At 37.8% G+C, this 18,862-nt stretch overlaps 1 protein-coding gene across 2 annotated transcripts in view; it reads right to left on the reverse strand.

The window, feature by feature from the left end:
- Window positions 1–16,227, reverse strand: part of LOC120490941 (NACHT, LRR and PYD domains-containing protein 3) — a 48,107-nt gene extending 31,880 nt beyond the window's left edge. The window contains exons 1-7 of one of the 2 annotated variants that reach the window (XM_089130933.1): window positions 16,028–16,227; window positions 10,466–10,582; window positions 9,064–9,171; window positions 7,140–7,244; window positions 6,869–6,968; window positions 6,426–6,621; window positions 4,501–6,331 (exon numbers count right to left, since the gene is read on the reverse strand). In XM_089130933.1, the coding sequence (XP_088987059.1) occupies window positions 4,501–6,331; window positions 6,426–6,621; window positions 6,869–6,968; window positions 7,140–7,244; window positions 9,064–9,171; window positions 10,466–10,524 (2,399 nt within the window). In that variant the 5' untranslated portion in view covers window positions 10,525–10,582; window positions 16,028–16,227. Of the gene's footprint in view, window positions 1–4,500; window positions 6,332–6,425; window positions 6,622–6,868; window positions 6,969–7,139; window positions 7,245–9,063; window positions 9,172–10,465; window positions 10,623–16,027 lie in introns of those variants that run through there. The other variant, XM_089130934.1, reaches the window with a different exon arrangement.
- Between the last annotated feature and the right edge of the window lie 2,635 nt (window positions 16,228–18,862).

Here is an 18,862-nt window from a genome sequence, read left to right on the forward strand (position 1 = left end):
TAGTGTTAAGAGAAGGAGATCTAAATGGGAGATATTGTTTTTTTGCCCCTCCATATGTACAGTATATGTACAGTCATGGTCAAAATTGATGGCACCCCTGGTAAATATGATCAAAACTGGCTGTAAAAAATAAATCTGCATTGTTTATCCTTTTGATCTTTCATTAAAAAAATGGCAAAACTCCAACCTTTCATTGAATTAAAAGAATTGAAAGTGTGGGGGTCACATTATAAAATAAATGTTTTTCTCCAAAATACGTTGACAACTATTATTGGCACCCTTTTATGAAATAGTTTTTGCTATCTCCTTTTGCCAATATACCAGCTCTGAGTCTTCTCCTATAATGCCTGATGAGTTTTGAGAACACCTGACAAGAGATCAGAGATCATTCCTTCATACAGACTCTCTCCAGATCCTTCAGATTCCCAGATCCATATTGGTGCTTCATTTCTTCAGTTCACTCCACTCATCAGGTCAGGACACTGATCATGGCAGAAGCTTTATTTTGTGCTCCGTAACTAATTTTTGTGTAATTTTGATGTTTGTTTTGGAACATTGTCCAGATGGAAGATCCAACCACGGCCCATTATAAGATTTCTAGCAGAAGGCTTCAGGTTTTGATTTTTTATCTGTTGATATTTGACAAAATCCACAATGCCATGTATCTGAACAAGAAGTCCAGGACCTCCAGCAGAAAAACATGCCCACAACATTAAAGATCAAATGGTATATTAAATTGTACACATGGGGTACTTTTTATCCTTGTGTGCACCAAACCCATCTAGCGTGTTTGCTGCCAAAAAGCTCTTTTTTAAGTTTCATCTGACCACAGAAGCCTGTCCCGTTTGAAAATCCAGTCATGTCTGACAACTAAATTTGCTGGAGTTTGTTCTTGGATGAGCGAGGAGGATTTTTCTTCAAACCCTACCAAAAAACATGTGCTGACATATATATATATATATATATATATATATATATATATATATGAGTGTCAATGGGGAGAGTCGGGACGTTTCCCGGTGGTCTGGTTGCGTTTCAAGGCCGCGAGGGCCGGTCTGATAATAGTGATACATTGCAAGTTCTTACCATCCGGCAGACTGGTGTGCGTTTAAGAACTTTTATTTTTTAGACAAAGTGTAATACAAAAAGTATTTCTCTTTATATGAAGATTAATCTGTTAGAAATTTATGTGGATATCTATAAAGCGAAGAAAAAGTCCCATTCACCTGTGGTGTCATTATAGTGTGGTCATTTTCAGGACTTTCGTCCCGGTTAGAGATTTTGGCACACATCCCACGTTGTTCAATGGAGTCATATTAGTCTAGAACAGTTGAGATGTTCTCCGCTAAATAAAGTGCACACAAATCTTACCCAGGACTTCTACTAGTGGTTACAGTCTATATCAAGCAGGGACACGTTTGTGTGCATTTTATTTTGTGATTTCACCGGAATGAATAGAGAGTCTCCACAACGGCGATAGATTGATGAGTGCGTCCAAATGAAGACTGTGCGCACGCCACAAGAGAACTGTATCCATGACACTGATAGCAGCGGCAACGAGAGCTCAGCATGATTTAAAAAAAACAACAGATGTAAGTGCTAGATTTCTTATTTAATAGTGAACTAAATGAATGCTCTGCTAGTTAACTGGAGATGTTTTATTTATTTGTATTAGGTACAACCGTGCAATGTTTCAAAAAGAGGTGGGGGACAATATCGATCCTGAGAAAAAGGGGTGAGGACATGTCCCATCAGTCCCAGCCGCAATTTATGCCTATAGCATGATTGTTTGTTTAATCTGACTACAGCATTTTAAAGCTAAATATAAAAGCTTTTTATTTAAGTTTTATTTTAAACTTAAATTAAATGTATTTGAAAACTGGCGAAAGCTTGGCACTTTGCACTTTTTAGTTGCAAAAGTTTTTATTTTTGTATGAAGACATATAATGTAATATAAAACTACATTTAATTTGTTGTGTTTCTTTTCTTTTAAAATATATGTCAACTACAATCAATCACAAAGGAAAAAGTAAAATACATTTACCTACTCTGAATCGTTTTTTGAATCGAGAAGCGTTTTGGAATTGAAAATCGATTTTGAATCGAATCTTCAGCCTAAAGATTGATATCCAATCGAATCGTGACATTTTCGGAATCATGCACCCCTGCTTAATATTCAACAATATTATTGACTTAACTGCACCGACACCATTAAATGAGTTTAAAAGTTAAAAGTTAAAGGCCTTTCACTATAATACTAAAACTGCCTCCATTCACATGTACATGTCTTTTTGACGTAACATATTTAATTATTTAAATAAAGCAACAATTACTTAAACCTAAGAAATTGTATTTGTTTTTAATATAATCAAGATTAAGGTCAACCGATGTCTGATGCCAATTTATTTGAGAGCAGGTTGGCAAATGGGTGATATATCATTAATTTAAAGATAGTAAAGAAGCATCCATGACAATTACTGAAATTAAATTGATAGCTATTTTACTTAATTACTAAATTAGAAAAAATATATATATATATACTTTTTAAAGATATGTGAAAAATATATATTTTGAACAATAAAAACAAGGGAATGTATTTTTTGTCGTGTGTGGAAAGTATAGTTTGTTTCTATGAGGACGCTGTATCAGAGAGAGAGATGTGCTGCGGCTCACAAGCCTGTTCTTCACAAGATTGTAAAGTTACCCATAAGTTTTGTCGGTGAAGCTCAAAAATGAATACACCTAAGTTTACCCTCTCGGGTTCATACGGCCAATGAGGTATTTTTTTATTTACTTGTCATTTATTTCTGTTACGTGACTGTGTTTGTAACAAGCCAAGAAAGATTTTTTTACATGGTATTTACTTATGCTTTATTTCTTAGTTTTCAATGTGATTTCATTTAATATTGTCCGCAAATATCTCAAGAATTTAAAGGTGCAATGTGTAATGATTTTGAGTATCTATTAACAGAAATGCAATATGAAATCTATAGCTATGGTTTCAATGGTGTATATAAAGAACTCAATTAAAGGTGCTCTAAGCGATGTCACACATTTTTTAGGCCCAAACATTTTTTGTCACATACAGCAAACATCTCCTCAGTATCCGCTAGCTGCCTGTCCCCTAAACACACTGGAAAAAACCGCGGTCTATGCAGACAACCCAGGCTGTAGATTTATATCTATAACCGCGGGCACCCCCTGCTATGAAGCTCGCCATATTGTGATGTCATGTTTCTACCGTAGCCGAACGCGAACAAACGTCGCTTCAGAGTGTTTAGTTCATACCTTGAAAGAGAAGCTGCAGAAACCTAGAAGCTAGCCATAGACACAGTGAGTAGTGACTTTTCCCTTGTCAGTAGTGTAAAATATGTAGTTGGACTGTTTCATGTAACTTAGCTCTTCTGATTTGTAGGGCTGTCACGGTTATGAAATTTCCCTTGCGGAAATGTTGAGTGGCTCAATAGCGCGATATGCGGTATTACCGCCATTTATTTATTTAATTTGTATGTATTAATTGCTATATAAATAAAGTTTATGATGTGGGCAGCATGGACAAAAACGAGGACATTTTCAGTAACCATTGTAACCGAAACTAAACAGCAGCTATGTGCATTGAAAGGCTTTCACTCAGCGCGCACATTGTTATGACAACAGACTTTAAGTAAGTCATTAAACTGTTCATTCAATAAACACGTTCAAGCTGATTCATTAAAAGGGATGTAACAAGGTGTTGATTATTTTTAACGTTAAGTTCCACTTTTCAAGGCTCAGCTGAGCAGCGGTGGTGGGCGGACTTAGGGATCTGAGTGGACGGCGGGGCTGTCGGGGCAGATTAAGCCTCAGTCTGATCGTGGGCGGTTGAGAACTGTTGGGCAAAGCCCTCGACTGCACCACCGAAGAGGCTGACCTGGAATATAGAGTGTCAAGCAGATGGGCCAGCCTGACATCCTGCACATTGGACAGATTCAGCCACAGAATGGTGAGCATCACCTGACCCAGGGAGCATACGGCCACTTTCGTCGCTCGGAGAGCAAGGTGGCAAGAGCCCTGGTTCAGTTCACTCTCCGCAAAAAACACACTCACTGGCAGATAACTGCACAGATCAGCAGGCAATGTGAACTCACTGCAGATTGCCAACACCAGAGAAAGTGGCTCGTCACTTAGAGCGAAGTCAGAAATAGCTGTGGAGTGATGAGATACTCTTGGCTCCGAAGCGAAAATATATATGCATGTTGTCGGCGTCCTCGTTTATACCCAAATGGTAAGGCAGAGATACGCTATGCAAATTCTGCAGACCCACGGCATTTCTTTGCCATTGGCTCATTTTGTATCCTCAAAGTCCATAGGCTTTCTAAGTGAAACCCCATTCGTTGTCATCCGACAGAACTCGGAGTGACAATGAAAGGGAACTTCATGTTTATGATGGGGAATCACTATAGAGAATAATGCATTTTTCATATGGGAGCTAAACATGACAAAATTTATTAAAAGACTTACAGGGCTCTTTTGGAGGCTTTAATGACTGCCGATAATTTAATGAGGCACTCGTCTGATTTCTTGAATTTCTGAAGCTCAAACTCCTCCAGCTCTTCCTCTGATGTCAACAACACAAAGGCTAAAGCAGACCACTGGGCAGGTGAAAGGTCACCAGATGAGAGACTTCCTTTGCTAAGGTGGGTCTGAATCTCGTTCACCAGAGTTTGGTCGTTCAGTTCATTCAGACAGTAGAACAGATTGATGGATCTCTCGGCAGGAAGATTAGCTTCTAATTTCTGCTTGATGTACTGAACTATCCCCTTTTTGGTCCGATCAGTGCCGTCTCGCTGTGTCAACAGACCTCGTAAGAGTCGTCGATTGGACTGGAGTGACAGACCGAGGAGGAAGCGAAGGAAAAGGTCCAGGTGTCCATTGTCACTCTCCAGCGCCTTGTCCACTGCAGTCTTGAGAAAATCAATCATAGTTTCATTTCTGTTTTTGTGTTCTATAGACTCATGATCAAACACACTTGTCTTGTTGATGTCTAGAAACAGATGTGCATAAAGGGCTGCAATAAACTCTTGAATGCTCAAGTGAACAAAGCAGTACATGGTACCAAGAACGATCCCTGTTTCCTCCTTAAAGATCTGGGTACACATGCCTGAGTACACTGATGCCTTATAGACGTCAAGACCACAGGCTTCCAGGTCTGTGTCATAGAAGATCAGGTTGTTTCTTTTCAGATGATGAAATGCCAGTTTCCCCAGTGAAAGGATGGCATCTTTATCCCAGGAAACATCTAGTGTGTATTCTCCATCATACTTTCGGCGGCTCTGCTGGATCTGAAAGCGGAGAAAGTGTGTGTACATTTGTGTCAGAGTCTTGGGAGTGTCTTCAGTGTTTGATTCCTGCAGTGTTTTAGAGATCTCATCAGCCTGAGTGTTTCTCACATCATTATTTCTCTTCTCCTCCAGAATGTTCTGGAGAACAGTGGCTGAAATCCAGCAGAAGACTGGGATGTGGCACATGATAAAGAGACTCTTTGATTGTTTAACATGATCTATGATTGTGTTGGCTTGAATATCATCCTTGAATCTTTTTTTGAAGTACTCTTGCTTCTGTGTGTCGCTGAATCCTCGTATCTCTGTCAGCCGGTCGATACAGTCAGGAGGAATCTTACTGGCAGCTGCTGGTCTGCTGGTGATCCAGACGAGAGCAGAAGGAAGCAAATTTCCCTTCATGAGGTTAGTTAGGAGAACATCCAGAGAGGCTGGTGACGATACATCACGCCACGTCTCATTACAATCAAACTTCAGAGGAAGGCGACATTCGTCCAGTCCATCAAGGATGAACAGCACTTTGAACTGATTCCTTCTTGTAAGGTTCAGTCCTTTTGTCTCTGGGAAAAACTGAGTTATAAGGTCCATCAAACTTAGTTTTTCTTTCTCCTTTAAGTTCATCTCTCTGAATGGAAGAGGAAATATGAAGCTGATATCTTGATTTTCTTTTCCTTCAGCCCAGTCCAGAACAAACTTTTGCACAGAGACTGATTTCCCAATGCCAGCGACTCCTTTTGTCAGTACAGTTCGGATCCCCTTGTCTTGTTCAGGCACTTCAAACAAATGTGTGCATTCAACCTGTACCTCTTGTGCTTCATGACGTCTGGAAGCAACTTCAATCTGTCTCACCTCATGTTCAGTATTGACCTGTTCACTGCCACCCTGAGTGATGTAGAGATCTGTGTAGATGTTATTCAGGAGTGTGGAGTCACCTTGCTTCGCCATTCCTTCAAACACACATTGATACTTCTTCTTTAGGCCACATTTCAGCTGATGAATGAGGAACAGCTCATCTAAACACAGGAACAGGAAATAGATAGTTTTAGTCTTCATTTTCTCTCCTACATTTATAAGAGACAATCAGACAGATGATGACGAGTCTCTTGCCTTCTAGAGCATCAGCAGCTTCATCTTGCTTCATCTCTCTCAGGTAATGTAGTGTGAGATCAAGAGCTGCTGATTTGATACTGGATCTGTTCTCATTAAAGTCCTTCACAAAGTGTTGTGTGTTCTCATGTTGTAATATTTTCTTTAACTTCTCCAGCTCATTCTTCAGAAATGTGATTATTTTCCTCTCAAGATCCTACAAACAAAAGTGAAAAGACAGAATAACAGAATTTAAGCCAAATTGTACATCTACGTTTGGTCAACACTATTTATTAAATAATCATAATACTGTACATGTGCATGAAAAAAAATCCAGTTAAAAGAATAACATGCTAACCAAGTTGTGCTAAAATGTGTTTAAAAGGAGAAAAAAAGAGAGTAATTAAATTTTTTTGTACAATAACATATTTGTTTGCAACATTTTTAAAAATGTGTTTTCCTACCTGGAAGATCCCAAGAAGATTGTCTTTGAAATTTTTCTTGGGATCAAAACAAAGGTTCCTGTGAGTCTGAAGGTCTGAGTCTAATGTCTCATATTGAAGCCTGTAATCACATTAGTAAATTAAAATACTAACTGATATTTTACAGAAAGAGAAATAAGCATTAGCTGTGAAAACTCAAATGTTTGATCTAAGCATGTTTCATGATTGGTTTTCACAAATACAACTTTTAAACACAGTCAACGTGTGACAAAAAATGAGCAAAACAAAATACCTTTCTATAGATGATGGTGTTTTCTCACTTAAGTCTGGTCCTCCTCCTTTAGAGCAATCACTCTTCAGAGACACAGAGCTGGACACATGTGAGCCTGATCTTACACTGATGACACAAAGAACATTAGAAAAGGTTTAATGTTGCAAATAGTAATTAAATGCAGTATTGCTGTGCATTTGTTTATTAGTAACTGTGGTTGATGAATGGACATGTTTAGTTGAATGATTTATTTTCCATAGTGAAATTATGCCTCCTTGTGGCTGACTGTGTAACCGTGTTACAGGAGTTTCATAAATCCCCTTACACAGTCAAGTTCAATCACCTTCACCACCTGAAACTCATACATTATAGCATATTATAATGTAACTTATTAGGCCTATATTTATAGAATAGCAAAGTATGCCTAATCAATCATTGTACCACATAGGCTAGATATATGAAGGCTATCATGATCATTTTGCCAACAATGTATATATATATATATATATTTTAAATTAATTTTGTTTTTAATTTCAACAAATAAAACGTTCAAAACTCATCGGCTTAGACTGCATTTGAAGAAAAATTAACACAACAAAATTCAATAGAATTACACTTCTATAATGTTCTTTCAAGTGCAAAAAATAATATTTTTTTTATTTTGTAGTTTTTCTTATCATAGCCTACAAATGTCTAGCCTGGCTCAACCAGACTCTAGTACATTTCATTTGTAACATTTGTACATTTCATTACCTTAATTATGGTCTTCAAAGTATGTGTTTGTACATTTTTATATGGCATTTAGTAGTTTTTTTTTATTATTAAAAAATTAACCATTAACGACATCTAAAACTGAAAATCAAATTATGGTCTTCAAAGTATGGGTTTTCACATTTTTATTTATGACAATTATTTAAAAAAAAAATTACAACCAATTTGTATGATTTACAACATGTAAAACTGACACACCAACCTCCTGCACGAGTGCACAAAGGGGCTCAAAATGTTCTATTCATCACAAGAATCAGTAAATTTACTGTTGGGAATCTGAGCTACTGACATGACTCCTGAACGGATCTTCAACAATAGTTTAGCAGCTAGGACTCGGGGCTTCCGAACACCAGGCTAAAGCGTCCGTCCAAAATGTCACGGTCATCGTGCACACCGAGCTGCCCAGCCCAGCACAAACTTCCAACCTTTCTGCCTCCTTCACGTGGTCCTCCGTTGTGCAACAAGAGGTGAGACGACAACAGTCCGGCTTTATATTCTGTATATTTGGCATTTTTTTTCCAACAACGGACCGAGCTTTTCTCACGTCTTTCTCCGCTGCCATTACTGAACTCAAACTGACGCGCTTACATCAACGTCATCGTTCTCAGCCACTCCCTCTATTCGCTGATTGGTCCTACAAAAAATTGATTTCTGGAAACCTAAGGATATACAGCAGTCCCAGACGTAGTACTGAAGGAGAATGAAATTGAGCGGAAGTGCGTAGGAGGGCGCAGCCAGGCTAACAAATGTCTTCGGAAATTCCTTTTCCTCGATTTACTGAAGCCTAGATGTAAAACACATGTCATTTGGAGCTGCACAGCCGTGTATATATCTATGCTGCATATTACTATGCTGTCTGACTCGCTCATGGCACGAGCGCCTCTAACCTGCGACCAATGAGACAACTCTACGTTATTGCATGTCAGAGCCCGCCAAAGTCCCCGAATTTTCCATTATAGCAGGTCTTCATTCATAGTCTGTCTGACATATATTAGAAGATGTGTCTGTCATGGATTTGCACTGAACTGATTCTCAAAAATACGGAACAAAGTGCGTTCCCTATCAGTTCAATACGGAACAAGACTTTTATGTGTACGGAATGATTCCGTATTATACGGAACGGTTGGCGACCATAAATACAACCCTATAATTTAATGTAAACAACACAAAATACCTTTTCTTAGATGATGGTGTTTTCTCACTGAAGTTTGGTCCTCCTCCACCTTTAGACCAATCACTCTTCAGAGACACAGAGCTGGACACATGTGAGCCTGATCTTACACTGATGACACAAAGAACAGAGAGAGAGAGAGAGAGAGAGAAAACACTTTAGGGGATACTTAAGGATTTAGGATTAAGCTTTGTATCAGAAGAAAACCAGTAGTATTTTGAATTGCTGTGCTTCCCCCCTCATATCCCCCTGATATGAGAGAAAAATTAAATTTTAGCCTGGAAAAAATCCTCCGATGATGCAAAAATCGTCATTTTGCGTCATCTGAGGATTTTTGGTCCAGAGGCTAAAGACTACAGCCAGTGTTCCACATGTTTTCACCACGCCCATATGGGGCAAGATCTCACTCGCAGAATATAAACATTGCGTCACGTTATTACAAAGCAAACGGACTACACGAGTATAACGTTGTATTTATTAGCAGCGTGTGCTAGTGTATCAAAATCAACAACCGCTATGAGAACCGAAATCATAACCTAAAACATTATAAAACGGTCTAACTAGTATAACTTCACACTCACAGTAAGGTTAGAAGTAAAAAAGATGTGCTTGTTGATCTTTGCGGGGTTTAGCTGACTGAAGACATCCACACAGTTTAATCCAAAGACGACACTTGTCACGATTTAATTCTCCCTGATTGTTAATTGATTATTTTTTACTGTCCTGTGCATTATTTTATTTATTTATTTATTTTTTTTCTGCTTTGTACAGCACTTTGGTCAGCTAGCTGTTTTTAAATGTGCTCTATAAATAAATATTGTATTGTATTGTATTGTATTGTATTGATTTGACTTCGGTTTTGGGAAGGGAAGAAACGGACACCCCCCTCCAACCTATCTGGGAAACGCCTATCTGTGTTACAAATGCCCGAGGCACAACGTTTAACCATATTTTGGATAAAATTACGACGGTAATAGCCTGCCGAGACCAAAAATATGAGACGCCTGTGTTGAAAGTCAATGGAGCGCTGTGAAAAAGTGTCCGACCTCTGTGGGAGCTCGTTCTTGGCTGCGCTGTGATTGGTCAATCTACATTCTAGGGTGTGGCTTAGCCAAAGGCGAATTAAGTGTAAGTGTGTTTTCTAATGTCTATCAATAATTGTATGATCTAAAATCTAAAGTTATTTTTGGATTAATTTAGCGTCTAGAAGGTTATTAACAAATTATTAAATGTGATATTTTTTACAGAGCAAACAAGGCTTTATAGACAATGACAGAGTTAATTTCAGAAGTTAAAATTGAAGTTGTTGCAAATATAGAGCAATGCTCAAAGTTGTGTTATTGACAGGGAAAGACAAAGTCCAGTGGAGTTTAAAGTGAGAGTGTGAAAACAGACGCAGTCTCACCTGTGTTTCTCTGAGAGACTCATCTGAGAGAGAGAGTCCTTTCCTCTTTCCTCTGACATACTGCAGCTAAACTGACCCTGAAAACTGATCAGAAAACACTCAATCCTTCAGCATCACCTGCAAATCACAACATTTACACACATCAACAATAAAGACTTATCATCAACAACAGCAACAGCAAAAACAATCTATCAAATAAAGTGAGTTACAAACAAATATATTTGTAAAATAACCGAATAGTCTTAATCATTTCTGATTGTTTAATTAGTTTAACTGACTCTAAATATGAATTCATTGGGGACAGAAATGTACACTGTGCTGGAAAACTGTGAACCCAATTTGATTTATTCTCTATTACAGTATAATATCATTTTATAATCACATTTACCCAATCTTATTAATTGTTGAATCGTTTGTCAATTAATCATTACTTCAAGTTCACAATGATTGTTGAATCATTACTTTCAAATGATCCTAAAATAACTGATGAGTAAAAGTAACCAGAATTTGAGAATTAAATACTGTATAACTACTTATCATAATGATTTATTTATTTTTTACATTAAACAACATTATAATACAATATTTAGAATGAAATTATTATTTTATTAAAAGCTCGAAAAGCTTCCAAGGTATTAACACACTACCCATTCAAGTGTAATTTTAAGTAACACTGTTTATATGTGACCCTAGACCACAAAAAAAGTCACATGGTTTCAATTTATACATCATATGAAAGCTGAATAAATAAGCTATAAAAATGTATGGTTTGTTAGGATAGGACAATATTTGATAGAGATACGACTATTTGAATATCTGCACAAAAAAAAAAGAGAGAGAGAAATTGAGAAAATCTCCTTTAAAGTTGTGCTTTTATGTTCGCAATTGTCCTGCATTCAGGAAACTTACAAAATATCATCATGAAACATAATCTACTTAATATCCTAAGGATTTTTGGCATAAAAGAAACATCTATATTTTTGACCAATACAATGTATTGTTGGCTATTGCCACCGGTGCGACTTGTTTTGTGATCGAGGGTCATTTACAGTATGTGCTTTATAACAGCGCCTCACATTTTAAACGTCCACAAAAGTTCTGCACAACACACTAATTTCAACACACCTTAACTAAATATAAAAATATGCAGAATACACATAAAAAGCTTATAATGTAAAATAACAAGCCCATTTATGGATATTAAGAGTCATCTTCAAGCACAAACGTAACATTTAAAGTTTAAAAAGTTGTAATTTTTGTAATCTTGTGAAAATGAAAATATGACCAGTAAATGCAATTATAAAATATTTGTTAAAAAGCTGTATTTATAATTTATTTAAGTTATATTATTCTTGTAATGTGTTTTAGTAATGTCATAATTTTATAACATTGTTTTGAACTGCTTGCTACGGATAATTAACTATTTCATTGTGCGATTTTCATTTTTATTTATTTTTCATTTTTTTGCCTGTGCATGTCACAGTCTCGTCTGCACCGTTCTGTCTACGTCTCCTGCACTACACTTCCCATGATCCTCTCGTCTGCACACCTGAACTCACTCCCTCATCAGCCTCCCGTTCAGCGTCTTGTTTTATCTGTTTCACCTGTTTTCCACCTCGTAATGTTTGATTCATCTGTGTATGCGTTCCCTCTGTTCCATTCAGTCCTGGTCGATCGTTGTATATGTTACAATGTGTTTGGAGAGTTTTCCTGCCTGTTCCTGCTCCTGTTTGTTGTTGGAAGTTTAGTAAAGTAATTGAATTTGAGCCTTTGCCTCTCCGGTCGTCTTCTTCAGCCTGCACTCCTACACTACCCTGTGACAGTGCGGTGAATTGTATTAAAACCAAAACATAAATCCTAATAATAAAACTAAATCATAATCATTATAGATGTTAATAATAATATTGGGAACCCACAACAATTAAAGGAAAACTTTTTGGGACTTTAGCCTATTCACCTTACCCCCCAGAGTTAGATAAGTCCATACATACCTTTTTCATCTCCGTGCGTGCTATAAGTCTGTTTGACGCACCCACCGCTAGCCTAGCTTAGCACAAAGACTGGATGTGAATGGTTGCAGCTTTCATACTGATCCAAATGAGTGGCAAAATAACGCAAACGTTTTCCTATTTACATGTTGTGGTTTGTATAGTCACAGAGTGTGCAAATATCAAGGCCATATGAGACACAGACATCTTTTGACCGTATAAATACTATATTTTCTGAAGGGGAAGCACTGCTACTTGGGCAGAGTGATAACAATCACCTGAGACGCACCGTGACGAGGAGCAGAGAGTTCGCGTCGCTCAGCGTTGGAATAAAGAGGCAGCAATTACTAACGTTAGATAGAAAAGCATAGTTTATCATGGGTGTTTGCTTTATTGTATGAGCTGTGACAATAAACAGGGGAGACCAGGTAATACAGTACCATGTTTCATTGATTTCCAACCAAAAACGCACCCAGATTTATAAATATCACATGAATAAATAATTATTATTACAGGAATCAATATATTTTAAATGCAATTTATTAGCTGAACCAAATGTAGGCTATTTAGCCTATATAATATACAGTATTGCATTACTATAGGATAGAATAAGGGGAAAGTAATAGCACAAATTGTTTTTGCACAATGAACTCACAGCCTATCGTACCCTTTTGCACGCTCAAGTTCGTTATTTCCATGGTTATTTCAAATTTAGGCTACTAGGCGCGCCGCGCGCAGGGTGCAAGTTCAACGCGGTAAACGCGCTCGTTTTTTTTTTCCCAAGCGCGTCCGCACCGCATCAAGATAAAAACATATTCATACCCTAATCATATAATATAGTGTCACTAACGTTACATTAGATCTGGCTAATAATGGCACTGTTACAGTAGGTCATCTAAAAACATAACGGAACACTTACCTCAGCCGCAGGTGATCCAATTGTCCTGTCTGAAATGTACCGAGCAAACATAATGTCCCTTGATAATCTTAGGTGTGTTTGGATAAATATCCAGAGTAAGTTAGCCATTTCTTCATCCAGTCAGCGTTTTTAGTTGGAATTCTGTGAAATGGTATTACCTCCACTGTTTACTGTCGCAGCTATTTACAATAGAGCGAAAACCCATGACTCTAAACTACGCTTTTACTATTTATAAATTGCTGACTCTATTACCCAAACACCGAGCGAACTCTCCGCTCCTCACCACTGCGTGTCTCCGGTGATGCGGTTATTACGCCGTCAAAGTAGCAGTGCTTCGCCTTCAGAGAATAGTTCCCAGGTTTTATACGGTTAAAAGATGTCTGTGTCTCATTTGACTTTGTTATTTGTACATTATGTGACTATACAAATCACAACATGTAAATAGGAAAACGTTTGCGTTATTTTGCCACTCATTTGGATCAGTATGAAAGCTGCAACCAGTCACATCGAGTCTTTGTGCTAAGCTAGGCTAGAGGTGGGTGCGTCAAACAGACTTATAGCACGCACGGAGATGAAAAAGGTATGTATGGACTTATCTAACTCTGGGGGGTAAGGTGAATAGGCTAAAGTCCCAAAAAGTCGGAGTGTTCCTTTAACCAACAAAATGTATTGTCCCTGTTTCTTTAGAAAATATCTTACGACCTATTAGCCACTTTCTGCATTAAAGGGTAAGTTCACCCAAAAATAAAAATTAAGTCATTAATTACTCACCCCCATGCTGTACCAACCCCGTAAGACCTTCGTTCGTCTTCGGAACACAAATGAAGATATTTTTGATTAAATTTGAGAGCTGTATAACTACCACATTGGCTGCCTAAGGGACTGCCTCTTGACAGCCCAGAAAGTCAATGAAGAAAACGTTAAATATCCCAAGTGACTACCGTGGCTCAACTATATGTTTATCAAGCGACGCGAATACTTTTTGTGCGAAAAAACAAACAAAAATAACGAGTTTATTCGACTATTTCTTTTCTTCCTTGTAGGCCAGAAACGAGACTTCCTTAGATTTCCATGACGCATGCGCGAGAATTGCGATCAGATCGTTTCTGGCCTACAAGGAAGAAAAGAAATAGTCGAATAAACTCATTATTTTTGCTTGTTTTTTCGCACAAAAAGTATTCGCATCGCTTGATAAACATATAGTTGAGCCACGGTAGTCACTTGGGATATTTAAACATTTTCTTCATTGACTTTCTGGGCCGTCAAGAGGCAGTCCCTTAGGAGCCAATGTGGTAGTTATACAGCTCTCAAATTTAATCAAAAATATCTTCATTTGTGTTCCGAAGACAAACGAAGGTCTTACGGGGTTGGTACAGCATGGGGGTGAGTAATTAATGACTTAATTTTCATTTTTGGGTGAACTAACCCTTTAAGAACAAATGCTGCTACGGAACAAAGTCCAGAGTTAGTTAATAACTAGCAAGTAGTTCCTACGCCTCAAGTGTGGACTTTGTGTTCAATTTAAGAAAGAACTTGTTTGTCTCAAGACTCTTTCTTGCCCTGTGCTGTTGTGTTTGATTATAAGAATACTGTCTGAACATATTCATGTGAAACACAGTACTATATGCTGATTAAATAGGTAATAATCTAAACATAATACGATACACAAACGTTGGATTGGCTCCAGAAGATCACTTCTGAAGATGACGCAGTTATAGACTAATAGAATGAACCAGTAACAGCTAAAAACTCAAATTCTCACGCTAAAGACAAGAAACGAGATGTTAGAATCATAAAAGCATAAGATATAACAAACACACTTCTCTTGAACACACACACAATAAAGGAAACTCTATAGCGAGCAGTTGACTGTTAATTATTAACTTTTTAAAAGTATAATTTGAAAAATCTAGTGTTTGATCATGTCTAAATATTTATTCAAATGAAAAATCTAAAAATAAGTACGGTAAGCAGTTATGACCTGCAATACTCTTTGGAGTAACTAGACTAGTAGAGACATGTTTATTTATTAAAGAGCCATACAGGCACCTAGTGTGTAAACCATGGCATTACAAATGGAAATTATTATATTTTTTTGGCCACAAAATTACTCTAATTTGCCTCATTTGAAACCCTTTTCTCCATGTGAGCATCTAATAGTACACTAATTGTAATATACATTTTTTTTTTAAATAGAAAAATAGAAATAGAAAAAATATGATTTTAAGTTGTTTCTCAGCTGTTTAATTTGTCATCACAAGTCATCGCATCAAAGTTGTCGTTGCCACTGGTAGGCAACAGTTCGATACACACACACACACACACTACTAATCACAATTGTTATATATGAATTGAAATATTGAGTTTAATAACAGCAGATTGTTGTTGATTGACGTTAGGCTTCTTCTGTCTGTCTACTGTAAATGTCTGCTTCAAAAATACAATCGATTTTACATCACAAAAACAACAGCTTATGAAAAAAAAATTGGAGAAAATATTCAAAAACTTGTTTTTAAATTTGTTTTCCATAAACCTTTAGTTGAGTAGCAAATAAATAACAGCCTTCTGTAACTTCACATTTACATCTCTCTTAATATACAATATGAAGTTCCTAATAATTACAAATGACTGTAATGGAGAATGTAATAAACTTACTTGCAGTCTTGTCCACTAAGAAGAGAATTTATCAGTATTTTAAACTCAGTAACGCTTGTTGTCAGTCCGCGCGCGTCGTTCTCACAATCTCTTGCTGGTCTCGATGGATTGTGGATTAAACACATAAATGGCCACATAAATTAAATTTTGGTAAGCATTGTGCAAAATTGACATCTGTAGACATGTTTCCTGGATCAAAGATCAGATCAGATACAGTGAACAACAGGTTTAGGCATAGATATACAATAAACGCTAGATGTCTTACAGCGGAGTCTCTAACGTCATCACTGGTGGCCATCTTGTCACAGGCAAGCTTTTTGGCGGGCTCTGTGGTTCCTGATGTAAGGTGAGTGATCTGCACGGACACAAATTATTTTTATTTTTTATTATTATTTTTATTATAATAGTAATATTCATATTAAAAAAGTGTTAGTTTTAGTAAAAGATTTTTAGTAGCCTGTATATTGATTTAACATAAATAACAAATACCTTGTGCGTGTATATTTATTGCACCTGTTTTATTCAATGTTATTTTCATTTGGAAGTCCATGGTTATAATTATTCATAAGCATGTAGTGTCATAACTACATCTCTGACGTTAATAACAAACCAAATCGTTTGAAAATCGGTAGAAAATTGAGCAAGTTATGGTTATTTAGAAAGTAGATGCACCATTAAAACACAACGTTACGAGGTGACTGTGGCAATATGGCAGCCAGATGTGTACATTGACCCCCCATTGGCCAGCAGAGTGGACGAGACATCTAGGCCGTTTCTCAATATGCCTTCTTGTCTGTACTTGTGTTCTTGTGGACTTGTGAAACGTCATCAGTCGCGGCCCAAGTACTGTCCCAATACACAAGTTTGCATTTCGGCAAGATCGGTTAAAAATCCCGGATGTGTTCTTGACACTCCCATTTTACCGAGGATGCATCGGTTGGTAACTTGTGTGAACTTGACGCAGAAATATCCTATAATTCATTTCGGCATTCGCGGAAGGAGCGGGAAGCAGAGAGAGGCAGGTCAATTTTAAGTTACCTGAATATTACCGCCGTTTTTTCCCGCCGTTGGCTAGTGATGTACACAAACAATCAACAGAAGCAGAATAAAAATGAGACAGGTGTTGTTTTATTGTTATGAATATACACTGTGATCTGTGATCGACTGTGATCGCATCCGAATAGCGAGTGATCAAAATGATCAAAAGTAATGAGAGTCACAAAGATTTAATTAGAAGTTCATTTTAATTATTTATTTAGAGGTAATGTCACAACAATGAAGCAAGAAGTGAGAGTCACAAAGGTTTATTTTCTGGTTGAGCGCATCTGTAGTCAGTCACATCAGTTCAATTTACTGTACATCCCCATCACTGGAACCACAGATTCAGACGTATTTGTAAGTGCACAACACATGCTCACAAGCTTGTCAAGGTTGTCACATCATTTTCTCTGTCTATGTCCGTGAAACATATGGAGACAGCGCTTTGCAAGACTGTACTTTTGACGGAGATCTCCTATTACTCTTTCAATGTGTGTGTATCCTAAGAGAGGCTAGACATCTGGTGTTCTCCAAGTCAACAGGATCTAATTGCTTCTTTCCACGAGTAAATGCTGGAATCTTTCCTTCAGCTTGGGATCTCTGAATGGACTCTTTAACCAGGAAACCTCTGTCTGCTAAAACTACGTCTCCTGGGAGCAAATGAGATATAAAGTTTCTTTGTTCTGTGATGAACTTGTCACGTGTGCGACTGACCTCCCCATCCAGTGGAGATGAAACGAATTGAGGGCAAATTCGATTAAATATTTCATTGTGTGGTGTGATTTGTATGATGAGTAACAATGAGCACTGGCTAGCAATCTACTGGGTTTCTCTAGAAATATTTCCAAACAATCTACAGTGAGGAAAATAAGTAATTGAACACCCTGCTATTTTGCAAGTTCTCCCACTTAGAAATCATGGAGGGGTCTGAAATTGTCATCGTAGGTGCATGTCCACTGTGAGAGACATAATCTAAAAAACAAACAATATATTATTTTTTTAACTATTTATTGATATGATAAAACCATTTTTCTGATTGCCTTGTCATCAGTCAAACGGGTGGGGGATTTAAACGCCATTTACATCTGTTAGCGCTGCGTGTCTTGAGTTTGGCCCAAATGACTCACCCCGTTGAGCACAGATCATTTCCCTATCGGCTCTGCCAGCATCTGATAGTGAGAGTGATGTTAATCTCCTCTGCCCGGTCAGGGATCTGAGACTTTACATTACGAGATCCGCCCCATTCAGGCGTTCTTTGCAGCTTTTCGTTTCATATGGAGGTCGCACCAAAGGTCTCGCTGCCTCGAAACAAAGCCTGTCTAGGTGGATAATAGACACAATAGCAGTTTACACGGCAAAAGGTCTGCAGTGCCCTCTGGGCATTAGGGTCACTCCACGAGAATTTCATTGAGATTTTCATTGAATTCCATGACAATTTCCATTCACGACATATGTGTGACCGCTGGCTGGTCCTCCCCGTCCACCTTTGTCAGGTTTTATAACCTGGAAGTTCCCACCTTCCCACATAGCAAATTTTTTCTGGCCCAGCTCCGGCCCACACAATCACTTTTCCCTCTGCCCAAGTACCGCAAAGAATGGCGGCCCTGAAGTGGCCCAGAACTGGATTAAAGACAAGGGTTGCACATGGACCTTAACTGGCCCGAATCTCAGCCAGTTAATCACCCTTAACTGGCCCTGAACTGGGTCAAAACAGGTTTTATTATTGGTACTGATTCTCAGCCATAAGTTCCAAAACATTCCAGCATTTTTCTCCACATGCACACAATCTTTTTCCGA

Source organism: Pimephales promelas, chromosome 5 (genome assembly GCF_988280905.1).
Source record: "Pimephales promelas chromosome 5, fPimPro1.hap1.1, whole genome shotgun sequence".
NCBI classification, from domain to species: Eukaryota; Metazoa; Chordata; class Actinopteri; order Cypriniformes; family Leuciscidae; genus Pimephales; species Pimephales promelas.